The 14,652-nt window shown below is 41.1% G+C and overlaps 1 protein-coding gene across 5 annotated transcripts in view; it reads left to right on the top strand.

The window, feature by feature from the left end:
- gdap1l1 (ganglioside induced differentiation associated protein 1-like 1) overlaps positions 1–2,368 on the top strand; it is an 86,026-nt gene extending 83,658 nt beyond the window's left edge. For all 5 annotated transcript variants that reach the window (XM_070896100.1, XM_070896101.1, XM_070896097.1 and 2 more), the window contains one exon: positions 2,025–2,368. In XM_070896100.1, the coding sequence (XP_070752201.1) occupies positions 2,025–2,368 (344 nt within the window). The remainder of the gene's footprint in view (positions 1–2,024) is intronic.
- Positions 2,369–14,652: the final 12,284 nt, after the last annotated feature.

Here is a 14,652-nt window from a genome sequence, read left to right as displayed (position 1 = left end):
GCTACAAACTCTTGCCGCTCTTTCACCCCTCCTGCTGTGCCTGCATTGCAATCTGCGACCTAGCTTCGCAGCAGTCGCCCTCCTGCAGCAGCACATGCTGCTCCCTGCTCGGAAATCGGCACAGTCCTAGCCTGCAAGACCATCAGCAGGCCGAGGCCATTGGAGAGAGCAGCGTGTGGCGGCATACCACTGCAGGTAAATCTAATCATCATGTGTAAGTTAACCCCATATCTGCAGATCATGACAAAGTGCAGCATGTATGTGACAAAGAGGGGGTCAGGGATGGATCCTTGGGGGACCCCGGAGGTGACAGGTGCAGGAGCAGTAAGAGAGGCCATTGCTAAAGCTGCCCTAGCTATGATTGGATGGAGAAGAGTTGAAACAACCGAGACATTCTTACCAAGCAGAATGATGGAGGAGGATGTGGCAGCCAATTAGGTTAAAGGTTGAAGAGATCAACAAGGATAAGGATGGGTAATGCACAACAACCGCAGAGAATGTCTAAAATGGAAATGTATTAGTGCTGCTGTTCCCACTCTTTTAAGGTGGAAAGAAATTCCACAAGAGATGTAGATCACCTCTGTATTACATTTGATCCAAGACAGAAGCCAGAGGGCTAACTTTGCAGCACTTGATAAACTAGGCACAAGAGCAGAAAAGTAACAAGTTCATGATTATGTATGTTTGATAACTAAAATATAAACTGCTTTTTGATTCATCAGCTGTACTGTAAATGCAGTTCATTATGGTTTAAAAGTGCCTTTTGCATTGAAACAGTATATAATAAATCACAACCCTGACAAATGAGTAAGCTCCAATCTACCACTGAGCATCTCATTCCCAATCCCTGGTTTTGGAATTAAGATTTGTTCTTTGAGACTTTTACTTTCACACCGAACTGACATTCATTTTGATTTAATCAAGTCTGTCGGTGACAGGAGTGTCATTTTCTTTTTAAACTTGGATGAGATTGACACCAAATTTGTTGAGAATTGAACACATCAGTTATTATTTAGGTTCATAAGAACATAAGAAATAGAAACAGGAGTAGACTATACAGCCACTCGAGCTTGCTCAGCCATTCAATATCATGGCTGATCTGATCATGGACTCAGCTCCACTTCCCGGCCCGCTCCCCATAACCCCTTATCGTTTAAGAAACTGTCTATTTCTATCTTAAATTTATTCAATGTCCCAGCTTCCACAGCTCTCTGTGGCAGCAAATTCCACAGATTTACAACAGAGAGAATAAATTTCTCATCTCAGTTTTAAATGGACGGCCCCTTATTCTAAGATCGTGCTCTCTAGTTCTAGTCTCCCCCATCAGTGGAAACATCCTCTCTGCATCCACCTTGTCAAGCCCCCTCATAATCTTATACATTTCGATAAGATCACCTCTCATTCTTCTGAATTCCAATGAGTAGAGGCCCAACGTACTCAACCTTTCCTCATAAGTCAAACCCCTCATCTCCAGAATCAACCTAGTGAACCTTCTCTGAACTGCCTCCAAAGCAAGTATATCCTTTCGTAAATATGGAAACCAAAGCTGCACGCAGTATTCCAGGTGTGGCCTCACCAATACTCTGTATGGCTGTAGCAAGCCTTCCCTGCTTTTATACTCCATCCCCTTTGCAATAAAGGCCAAGATTCCATTGGCCTTCCTGATCATCTGCTGTACTTGCATACTATCCTTTTGTGTTTCATGCACAAGTACCCCCAAGTCCCGCTGTACTGCGGCACTTTGCAATCTGTCTCCATTTAAATAATAACTTGCTCTTTGATTTTTTCACACTTTCCAACATTATACTCCATCTGCCAAATTTTTGCCCACTCACTTAGCCTATGTCCTTTTGCAGATTTATGATGTCCTCCTCACACATTCATCGTCAAAGAATATAGTTTATGCCTTTACATATTATCATTTCATTAAAAATTATTAAAAAGTTAAGCATTTTACAAGACTGTAATATTGAAAGTTGCAGTGCAAGATCTCATGCAAGACTTTGCATTCCTTTGTTTTCTAGGCAAAAATTGTGAAGCGTGGCTGTGCGGATCAGTTTTTACCTTAGCCGATATCTCCCTTGGAGCAACGTTACATCGCCTCAAGTTCTTGGGGCTCGCTAAAAAGTACTGGGGAAATGCAGACCGACCCAATTTGGAAGCATATTTTGAAAGAGTGCAGAAACGTACTGCATTTCGAAAGGTTTTAGGAGACATACACACCACATTGCTGTCAGCTGTTCTGCCCAATGCATTCCGCCTTGTGAAAAGAAAACCACCTTCTTTCTTTGGCGCCTCATTTTTAATGGGAACCCTAGGTGGAATGGGATATTTTGCTTACTGGTATCTCAAGAAAAAATATATGTAATAAGAGTAAATGTAATTCTGTGGTCTGTGTAATGTGTGATATTATGGAATGTTTAAAAAAATGTGAATAATTTCACTAGGTGAATTCTGTAGTACCGTTAACATTCCATGCCATAGGATGGTATATTATACAGCACATATACTTTAACTGTTGTTTCTTTTTTTAAATACATAGGTTTAGATTTCCCATACAAACTTCAGGCCAGAACTTCACTAAGCTGCATAAATACCACCAGAGTGTAAAGTGAATCAAGTGAGAGTTAGGAAATTGCATTGTATATTACATTCTAAAAGCTGACAATCCAGCAAAACCCCATCCTGTTGATAGAATTTTGAAATAAACAGGCTCTGGCGAGTTGGATTGACAGATTTAAAGCTAATTTTCATTAGACACATTACTGACTTCCACCAAGTCACTCTGCTCAATTCATTTTGTGATCAGATTTATACAAAACCACTCAAACAATCACGCAACCATTTTCTCTTGTTTTGCTCATTTAAAGTCTCAATACTGCTTTTGAGGCGTGCAAGTGGATCATTTTCAATCATATTTTAGACCAATACATTTTATTAAACCATTGAATGAATTGTGAACTCAATTCATACTGGAAGTGGATGAAGTTAACATTCATTATTGAGTAAACAAATTAAAGTGCACTTACTTGACGAAGAAATGCAAATTTATTTTGGAAAAATTGTCCACAGTCCTCATTTAGGGTTTCTTTTCGTCACTCTCTAGCTCAGAGGGAAGCTACACAATCTGCTCTCAGGCTTCTCCCAGTCTGTATTCAGTGATTTAAGAGATGGGCGATAATCGTCCATGTGAACTTTCCAGTTTTTCCTTTCTGTGGGGCCTACCTCCAGTTGCCAGTTCCACCCTACATCCCAGCTAAATTCAGGAGTTGACCACGTTGGGAGTTACATGTGTTGGTTTACTTTCCTTTGCTTACTTCTTGGTGCCATAATTTGCTAGATCAGTGTGCTGTTTCTTCAAGCCACTTTCCGGACATTTTCTTTCTCTCTCCCAGCCTTCCCCCATATATATCTGCTTCGCTCTCCTTCTGAAAGCAGCAACTCATGCTGGGGTATGGTTCTACATGCATCAGTGTCCCTCCATTGCCTCACCTGAATGGCCATTCTTAATGTGCAAGCGAAATAGCAAGTGTTGCAAGAATATTCAACCATGGGTTCATCACAGCCAAGTTTGATCTTGCATTCACTTGATGTCCACATATAATTATTAGGAGCAGAAACCCTGACTAAATAAGTCCAGAGATGCGGAGGCCAAACATGGTATCTGACCACTGCCCCAGAAAATAAAATCAGCTGCCAGCACAGATCATGGTTTAGACCTGGCAGCTTCCTGGTTTGCACAATGATGTACCACACCACACAATGCATTTACTTGATAAGCCATTGGGAGAGCTTAAGCCAAATGTCTCGATTTTTTTTTTAAGTTAAAAAATTACCAAGAATTATATCCAATCCCTGCCCACTTGGTATAGTGTACTTAATAAGGTGATTGCTTATAAGGCCACTCATAATGTCAAAGTCTAATTGGTGCAATATCTGTTTACTTGACATATAAAGGCAAGAAAGAAAGAATTGGATTATATAGCACCTTTCACAACCACCAGACATCTCAAAGTGCTTTACAGACAATGAAGTACATTGAAGCATCTACTGGTTCCATCTCCATTCTAATGTATTAAGTACAAAAACTAATGACCAATATGCAAAACTAACAGGCCAGCACACAAATTAAGTTGAAACAAGCCTGAATCAACTAATACAAAGCTGGTTAATGATAACTTATGTTTTAATAATCTCTATTACTTAATCAACATACATGCCCAGATTTAGGTAGTAAAAGTGTTGAACGTGTAGCTTCAGCAGCAATGAGACTAGAACTAGAGAATTTTTACAACTATTTCATGTTAGGTTAGTATCTTTCATAGCACCTCTAGATAAGAATCTTAAACTATTCCAGTTTTGTCCGTGATTTGTTTGTACAATCTGAAATCTGTCAACCTATGAATTAGTTTCATCCACAACAGCTGAGCATTCGCATCAGAGAAAAATGGTACATTCTTGAAATTTCTCAATGAGAAAAGAACATAGTGACGCACTGTGTAAGATAATGCTGATTAGTATTGTAACACTTATGTTCCCTTTGCAACACTACAGTTGTGGGCACAAGTGCTTGGATTATCACATTCATGTCAACAATCACAATTGCGATAGCTGTATTCATTCTCACCTAGACCACTGCTGGTCACATCACACCGACTAATAAGTCATCAGTGGGTGGATTGTCATTAGATGTGGAGGGATCAATTATTGTTTTCCCAGTTACTCAGCTGAGATGGTTATATAAAAAGGAAAAAGTTCTTGAGATTGAATAGTTAAGTCCTGATTAGAATCACAACATACCCAACCCTGATCAGTTCTTGAGATTTCAAATTATCACTTGAAAACATTATGTTGTGGTCTATTTTCTTATTCGGAAACCAAGAAAATCTTGGTGGAAGTACGGTCCTAGCCTTGTACATGACAGAAGCAGATCAATTCTGTATAGGTTTTAGAATATTGAATAATTTAAGCTAGCCCAATACCGTGATCTCCATATAAATTTGCCTCTGATAAAGATCCCAAGCAAGATGCTTTGGAAAACAAGTCATAGTATCTGCAAAGTTTGACTTTAATATAGATATCACTATACAATGGAGGAACAAGGACCTCGTCTTCAATGTTTACATCAGGAATGCAGCCTTCCTGACCACATAGCAGCCTTAAGATGTACACCATTAAACTGGATACCACTTTGAACCTTTATTAAATACCATATGCTCTACTGGATGGCAAATTTAATTTAAAAAATTGAACGTAATGAATCATCAATGTTTCAATTTGCTGGTAATTTCTCTTTCCATGGGGCAAAGCAGCAATGTTTAGGATCAAACAATGTAATTGCGTACTCAACAGGATAGTACTCAAACCACTTACCTAGTCAACAGATCTGCCATGAACACGCACTACTTTGTTAATAAAAATCTTTTTTGAATGGAAAGGTAGCAATTCAGTTTCAACTATTTTGCCCTGGAAGAAATATGTCTTTTATTAAAACAAAATACAAAGCAAGGGTAGAAGAGGAACGACATATGCCTCAGGAAAGAATATCAGGTTTAGAAGGTCAGAAATACATCTTAAAACTTGGTGCAAACTCAAAATATTCCTTATGGAGATAACTCTCTTCCAGCCTGCAAATGACTATGATTCTGGGTGTTAAAAAGTGAAATGGGGTAAGAGAGGAACATCCAGCAACATAAAATACTAGACAACAATCCTCAGTAGTTACTCTGGCAGATGCACTAGAGTTATCCATAGTTTAATAGTTGTAGTCTGTAATTTGTGGGATATTTTGCAAGTTCCAGGTGACAGCTTCAGTAATGTAAATGATCAGGTGTATTACATACATAACTTTTAAATATTAATGCTATGCATTAATACATTAAATATTAATGCAATGTAATTCTGCAACTGTAGAGTCAATGCATAACGACTAATACTTAATGTGTGCAAATATTAAAAAAGAGACTGTGATATTACTATCTTTCCTCCCACCCAAAAACCTTGAGATTCTGAATGGCAAACATGGTATCACAGTTTAACTTTGTACACAACTGGTTCTGAGAATAGCCATATTTTTAGCTTATGTGTTGCACGCAATTTGCATGTATCTAGGATTTAGATATTAATCCACGGAAAGTCACTGCAGGTAAATTCCATACCAACAATTTCACAATAGTAAAGGAATACTCAAATTAATTAAAACCATTTAAAAAGGTGCTCTGCTTTGGTTGAAATTTTTAATAATGCACCAAAATTCTCCAGTCAATTCCAAAACGTACATGCTACAAAAAAGTTTTAGGACCCCTACAATTGGAAAATACAGCTGCATTTTTCTTTAAAAAAAAAACACATTTAAGTTAATTGAGCATTTTTTTTAACATTTTACCTGTATATAGTAATGTACATTAACTAAATTCACATGTTAAGCATGCTTATTTTTTGCTTTGTGTAACCACAATTGCAATGGGTTTGGCAAATTCTCTGTCAGTTAAATCTGCCAAAAATCATTTTTAAAGTAGTAAGAGTAATAGTAACAGTTTCTAATATAGTCCTTAGCTTAAAAGTATTCAGAGTAACAGAATTACACATTTCAATCAATCTGCCATTAGTAAGTAACATGAGAAATATTTTCGCAAACTCTGCAGTTGATGGTCAGTACAAATATGAAGAAAAGGTGGAAACATCAAAGGAAAATTGCTGATTTACACTACAGATTATTTTGTGGGACTATCAGACTGGAATTTGCTACATTAATTTATAGAAATTGCATCCGTATTCATAGAGGAATTTATACTTAGGAAGTCTGGCCTGTGGTCATTGATTGAAGGACTTTTTTTTGTAATTATTGAAAAAGCTGAAATATAACAAACTAGCACTTGTTATTTATGATTGTTTATAGAATCCCGTGCCCATTCTCAGTTCCCCAACACAGGCCAGTGGATGTGAAACAATTATCAACATACCTGCAGTGCCAGTTTTCCTGCCAAATGTCCTTCATTACAACACAAAAAGAGGGTCATTCACAAAAAGCCCAGGATTGTAAGTCATGTCTAATTACCTGATCATGAAACCAGCAAGGTTTGGCCTAGATCTTGAACAAATGTTTTGATGATCGATATCAAGCATGACTAATTGCTAAAAGTTTCACTGAATGTACTGTACTACTAATGATATTCACCTTGCAAACATACTTCACTTCTGTTCAGGTACTGAATCGCAAATGATTTATAATAATATACTATGTATGGCAATATTATCGTTTGACTTTTTTTGATGACACGGTGAATAAATGAAAGGCCACCATATTTTGATAACTTCTAGGCATCAGCATTTATTAGCTTCCCACAATCCTTTTAGTTTCTTGCAATTGGTCAAATGATAATGATGTTAAGTGTTGTCATTTTTATTTCTGTCTTCCACCAGCACTGCTGCCTTATTTTATATTGTTCACTTAAGATAAAACATTTAATTAGCAGTAAGGCCTTAAATTAATATTTTACTCAATTCTCAGTTCCTTTCCATACAATATTATTCCAAACATATCTTCTTGTGCAGACTAATTTGGTAAAGGAAATGAGCTGAGGAGCAAAATGTTATATAAAATTCACTGTTTAAAAACTTGTATTTTGGTACTGTGGATTTTTAATATTAAAGCCGACCTGTATTTGCTCATTAGGCAAGTATCAAACCACAGCAATTGTATATACATGTCAAGCTACATAAGTGATCAGAAACTGCCATTTATGTTACTACAAAAACCTTGTGTGCAACTTGCAGTGACTAGACTTCAATTTCGCTCCACACACACACCAGAGTACATTGTGACAAATGCATAATGCCACTTTATCAAGCTGCACAGAAAGATATATTCATATTTAGAAAAATAAAATACATACCAATGCAGAGAATCAAATGCAAGCCAATATAGTTTTTTTTATGTCAGTTCCCTTTAAATTGGGAGGGAGGGGAATAGTACCTACAAAATTTTGTGATATCAGACAATCTCCTCTAGGTTAATTATAATTAGATTTTTCAAAACTATTTTAAGATGCAATCCCTTATATTTCCTCCAGCCATGCATATTTATCATTGTACTAGCCAGTTAGATGTCACAATTCTTACATAACCAAAAATGTACCTCAATATCTACTGTTAAAAACCTTTGAAAATGTGATACAATTGCTGCATTTCTGCAAAGCTAATGAGACTACCACAAACACTGTTTTAACAAAATAGATATGTATAAACAAAATAAATTCCATTCAAAACAGATTTCTTCTCTGTTAATAGATATAGGATTACTTGGCTGCTTTAATCTCCAATCCTTTTGCTTGATTGACCCCTGCCCTGAATTCACATCACTCTGCAACTTCTCCCTCATCCCTACCTTGCACCTGACTAATTTTCTACACGACAGCCACCTCCTTGTCCCTATACTTGCAAACATTGTGAACAGTTTCCATTTGTCCAACAGTGTTCCCCTCATCTTTCAAAATTGGTATCATCCCTCTCCTCAAAATGATCCTTTACATGATCCCTGATTCACTGTTAGTTTTTTTTATACTAAGTTTGAATTTTGAATTTCATCGGTCATTGTGGCTTCAGTGCCATTATATACATTTGGAGCAGAGACTGGATTTTTTTGAATAAGGTTTAGCTTCTTTCTAGAGCTAGGCCCTCAAGAATGTATTGCAAATTAGCTGTGTATTATAAATATAAGTGTGTGAAATTGTTTTTAATTCTTCATTCGAGTTAGTTGTTTGACCGATTTGACAGGAGTGGGACCGAGCTGGGAACTGGGGGATGCCGGTATAAGAAGTCGAAACGCCAAGCTGGGAACCAAACATGCAGGCCGAACCTGGAGATTGAAGATAGGTGACAAGAGTTCCAAGCGAGCAAATTATTGGCGGTTCACAAAGCTATGCTGGGCTATACGAATGGGTGCTAATGGAAGTTCAAGCTAACGCTGTCCAGGCTTTTAAGTTGGACAGACACAGAGGAATGGCAGCACAGGGAAACCTCATGGTGTGTGGAGTGCAATATGTTGGCCATGTTGGATCTTCAAAAATGGAGTCTCTGGAGTTGATGATTTCTGTGTTCAACAGCAACTTGAATTTATATAGCACCTTCAACATAGTAAAACGTCCCAGGGCGCTTCACAAGAACGATCAAACAAAATTTGATAGCAAGCCATATAAGGAAATATTTGGACAGGTGAATAAAAGCTTGGTGAAAGAGGTAGGTTTTAAGGAAGTGCCTGAAAAGGAGGAGAGAGATAGAGAGGCAGAGGGAAGGAATTCCAGATCTTAGGGCCTATGTACATAGAAACATAGAAAATAGGTGCAGGAGTAGGCCATTCGGCCCTTCGAGCCTGCATCACCATTCAATGAGTTCATGGCTGAACATGCAACTTCAGTACCCCATTCCTGCTTTCTCGCCATACCCCTTGATCCCCCTAGTAATAAGGACTACATCTAACTCCTTTTTGAATATATTTAGTGAATTGGCCTCAACAACTTTCTGTGGTAGAGAATTCCGCAGGTTCACCACTCTCTGGGTGAAGAAGTTTTTCCTCATCTCGGTCCTAAATGGCTTACCCCTTATCCTTAGACTGTGACCCCTGGTTCTGGACTTCCCCAACATTGGGAACATTCTTCCTGCATCTAACCTGTCTAAACCCATCAGAATTTTGTACGTTTCTATGAGATCCCCTTTCATTCTTCTGAACTCCAGTGAATACAAGCCCAGTTGATCCAATCTTTCTTGATATGTCAGTCCCGCCATCCCAGGAATCAGTCTGGTGAACCTTCGTTGCACTCCCTCAATAGCAAGAATGTCCTTCCTCAGGCTAGGAGACCAAAACTGTACACAATACTCCAGGTGTGGCCTCACCAAGGCCCTGTACAACTGTAGCAACACCTCCCTGTCCCTGTACTCAAATCCCCTCGCTATGAAGGCCAACATGCCATTTGCTTTCTTAATCACCTGCTGTACCTGCATGCCAACCTTCAATGACAGATGTACCATAACATCCATGTCTCGTTCCACCTCCCCTTTTCCTAATCTGTCACCATTCAGATAATAGTCTGTCTCTCTGTTTTTACCACCAAAGTGGATAACCTCACATTTATCCACATTATACTTCATCTGCCATGCATTTGCACACTCACCTAACCTGTCCAAGTCGCTCTGCAGCCTCATAGCATCCTCCTCGCAGCTCACACTGCCACTCAACTTAAGTGTCATCCGCAAATTTGGAGATACTACATTTAATCCCCTCGTCTAAATCATTAATGTACAATGTAAACAGCTGGGGCCCCAGCACAGAACCTTGCGGTACCCCACTAGTCACTGCCTGCCATTCTGAAAAGTACCCATTTACTCCTACTCTTTGCTTCCTGTCTGACAACCAGTTCTCAATTCATGTCAGTACACTACCCCCAATCCCATGTGCTTTAACTTTGCACATTAATCTCTTGTGTGGGACCTTGTCGAAAGCCTTCTGAAAGTCCAAATATACCACATCAACTGGTTCTCCCTTGTCCACTCTACTGGAAACATCCTCAAAAAATTCCAGAAGATTTGTCAAGCATGATTTCCCTTTCACAAATCCATGCTGACTTGGACCTATCATGTCACCTCTTTCCAAATGCGCTGCTATGACATCCTTAAGAATTGATTCCATCATTTTACCCACTACCGACGTCAGGCTGACCAGTCTATAATAACGTGTTTTCTCTCTCCTTTTTTAAAAAGTGGGGTTACATTGGCTACCCTCTACTCTAAAGGAATTGATCCAGAGTCTATGGAATGTTGGAAAATGACTGTCAATGCATCCGCTATTTCCAAGGCCACCTCCTTAAGTACTCTGGGATGCAATCCATCAGGGCCTGGGGATTTATCGGCCTTCAATCCCATCAATTTCCCCAACACAATTTCCTGACTAATAAGGATTTCCCTCAGTTCCTCCTTCTTGCTAGACCCTCTGACCTCTTTTATATCCGGAAGGTTGTTTGCGTCCTCCTTAGTGAATACCGAACCAAAATACTTGTTCAATTGGTCTGTCATTTCTTTGTTCCCCGTTATGACTTCCCGACTCTGACTGCAGAGGACCTACGTTTGTCTTCAGTAACCTTTTTCTCTTTACATATCTATAGAAACTTTTGCAGTCCGTCTTAATGTTCCCTGCAAGCTTCCTCTCATACTCTATTTTCCCTGCCCTAATCAAACCCTTTGTCCTCCTCTGCTGAGTTCTAAATTTCTCCAAGTCCCCGGGTTAACTGCTATTTCTGGCCAATTTGTATGCCACTTCCTTGGCTTTAATACTATCCCTGATTTCCCTTGATAGCCATGGTTGAGCCACCTTCCCTTTTTTATTTTTACACCAGACAGGGATGTACAATTGTTGTAATTCATCCATGTGGTCTCTAAATGTCTGCCATTGCCCATCCACTGTCAACCCCTTCAGTATCATTCGCCAATCTATCCCAGCCAATTCGCGCCTCATACCTTCAAAGTTACCCTTCTTTAAGTTCTGACCATGGTCTCTGAATTAACTGTATCATTCTCCATCCTAATGTAGAATTCCACCATATTATGGTCGCTCTTTCCCAAGGGGCCGCGCACAACGAGATTGCTAATTAATCCTCTCTCATTACACAACACCCAGTCTAAGATGGCCTCCCCCCTAGTTGGTTCCTCGACACATTGGTCTAAAAACCATCCCTTATGCACTCCAGGAAATCCTCCTCCACCGTATTGCTTCCAGTTTGGTTAGCCCAATCGATATGCATATTAAAGTCACCCATGATAACTGCTGCACCTTTATTGCATGCACCCCTAATTTCCTGTTTGATGCCCTCCCCAACATCACTACTACTGTTTGGAGGTCTGCACACAACTCCCACTAACGTTTTTTGCCCTTTGGTGTTCTGCAGCTCTACCCATATAGATTCCACATCATCCAAGCTAATGTCCTTCCTAACGAATGCATTAATCTCCTCTTTAACCAGCAATGCTACTCCACCTGCTTTTCCTTTTATTCTCTCCTGAAGGCACAACCACCAACAGTGGAGCAAAGAAAATTGGAGAATGCACAAGAGGCCAGAATTGGAGGAACGCAGATATCTCAGCTTGTTGCAGGGCTGGAGGAGGTTACAGAGATAGGGAGGGCCAAGGCCTTGGAAGAATTTGAAAACAAGGATGCGAATGTTAAAATTCAGACATTGCCAATGTAAGTCAGCGAGTACAGGGATGATAAATGAACGGGACTTGGCATGAACAAATTGGTCACAGCTCATATCAACAGGATAAAAGGTTTCTGGATTGCACTCTCCAAAATGAGCCGCTGGAATTGTCCAAAAGGCACATATTGGACAACTTATAAGGTGGATAGTGACACGGAAGAGGATGATCTTAAACAACATTGTGGCACCATGAAGCAAGCGACTGCCCAGGAGGAAACAAAGGCTGGTAGACTATACGAATGGAGTAGTTGTAACACATTCTAGTCAGGGGAACGGGCAACCTTTTTTATAGCTGTGACCGAATCCCATATGGTATATTGGTTCCCTTGTGCTGTGGTGAAGGAAATCACTGAACTGGTGGAAAAGCTTCTAAGAGAGGGAAAATAGCCAAAAGTCATGGACCAGGTTACAACCAATGACAGAGTTTGAACATTCTGAGGGAGTTTCCGGAATTAGCCACTAGATTGAAAAGCAAGATCGCAAGGGTGGTAATTTCTAAATTGCTTCCTGTGCCAAGCGCAAGTTAAGGAGAGGCAGATTAGGAAGGTTAACACATGGCTGCAAGGTTGCAGCAGGTGGGAAGGGTTCACATTGTTGCAGCATTGGAATAATTTATGAAACAAGTAAAGACTTTTCTTCTGGAGAGGGTAAATAGAGCAGAGCAAGGGAGGGGTGAAAAGTCTATTTTGAGATTAGAGATAGAGAGCAAGATTAATAAAGCTGTTATAGATAGAGGCAGAAGACTGAGAATGGGAGAGAGCTGGACCAATAAGGTAGGGAGAGCCAAAAGTACTGTTGTGGAAAAGGCAAGGTATATATTGTGATAGATGTAGCACACAAATCACTGACTCCACATGGTCTGGTGTTAATCTAACTGCTGTGACCTTAGTCCTTTATTGAACAGCTCAAGAGTGCTCTTCAGGTGTGGTGGGTAGCCTTTTATACTGCCTCGTGCAGGTACTTTCAGGTCTCTGACCACAGCGCCCTCTGTGGTGCACCATTGTACTTATCATACATTTAATGTACCAGAGCAATACACAACATCACTGCTCCCTCCCCCACCCAGTTCAAAAAGCCGTTACTAGAATCCCCTAAATCGAAAAACGCATTAGCCCATTGGTAATGTTGGTCGCGGATCCATGTCGCTGAATTTAAACACAGTGACCATTGAAATGTTACTTCTTGTCATAAATCCATCATCCTACATTCACATGGCACACTTAGGCTCGCTCTAGCTTTACGAAAGTCCAAAAGTCTTTGTGGGGACCGCAGTGGTGTGAGGCCCTTTTTAAGACGCCCGGGAGCATTTCCTTTTTAAGATGCCATCTTGTGGCTCCCACGAGGCTTCCGTTGGGCGCTGCCATCTTAGGTGTTCAGCTGGCCTAGAAAGAAGAAAAAAACACGGACGGAGGGAAAGGAAATTTTGGGGGAAAGGTTTCATGCATTTGTCCACAATCCTCTTCCTCTGGCGCTGATGCTGGACTTATTCGATGCTGGCGCTCTCAAACTCGGCGCGGAGTTTCGTTACAGCTCCCGCCGTGGCCGCCTCTCCCGCTGCCTCCGTGGCCGCCACCATCATGGCCGCTGCGTGGGTCCCCCGGCCACCGATGGACCGCAGCGCCCCGCCTGCCCACACCCCAGCAATGGGCCCGCACCTGTAGCCTTGTGGAGGCTGAGGCTGCAGGATTGCTTGGGGCCAGGGGTTCTGGGCGGCTGCTGCTGCAGCTCCAGCTCGGTTGCCGCTGCCCTTTGGAAACCCAGGGAGCAGCAGTCTGTGGGGGAGTGCAGAAGTCTTCCCAGCTCCCACGGACCTTTCTCATCCATCTTCTGCCGAGGAGCATCGGCCCATCGCCTGCAATGACCCATAAAGGTAAACCGTGCGTCTCGCCCCCGTGAGATACCTGTACATCTGCTCTGCCGAGAACAGGTATCAGCTCCTTGGTGTAAGTACGCAGCATTGCCTTAACCGGGACCAGCTTGGGTCGTGCAGCTGGGTTACCCCATAGTTTATCCGATCCCATATCCACTGCCATACTCACTGGGACTCCGTCAATTTTTACTTCCATTATCCATTATCACTGGGGGCGAATTGTCGGTGCACGTAAACAGTCCCAACACCTCATCTTCTTCTGCCTGCTCCTCACTGAACAGTGGATCATCCCCCATCCCCTCAGCCACATGGCGAGTCCCATTTCTTTTACACATACACTTTGAAGGTGGCCTTTAGTGAGGCAGGTATTGCACGTGTACTCCGCAAACCTGCACCGGTGAGCCCCACGGCTTCCTCCGCAGCGCCAGCATGGTGCTGCTTGATTGGCCCCCCTCAGCGGACTCTGAGTTCCAGGATCCCGAGGTCCGTGCTCTCTGCCCCGGGCAGAGCCACTTTCTGCAGTTTTGTCCATGGTGG

The sequence above is a fragment of the Pristiophorus japonicus genome, chromosome 12 (genome assembly GCF_044704955.1).
Source record: "Pristiophorus japonicus isolate sPriJap1 chromosome 12, sPriJap1.hap1, whole genome shotgun sequence".
Lineage (NCBI taxonomy): Eukaryota > Metazoa > Chordata > Chondrichthyes > Pristiophoridae > Pristiophorus > Pristiophorus japonicus.
The sequence above is the reverse complement of the archived record's forward strand: the minus strand, read 5'-3'. Positions and strand labels throughout refer to the sequence as shown.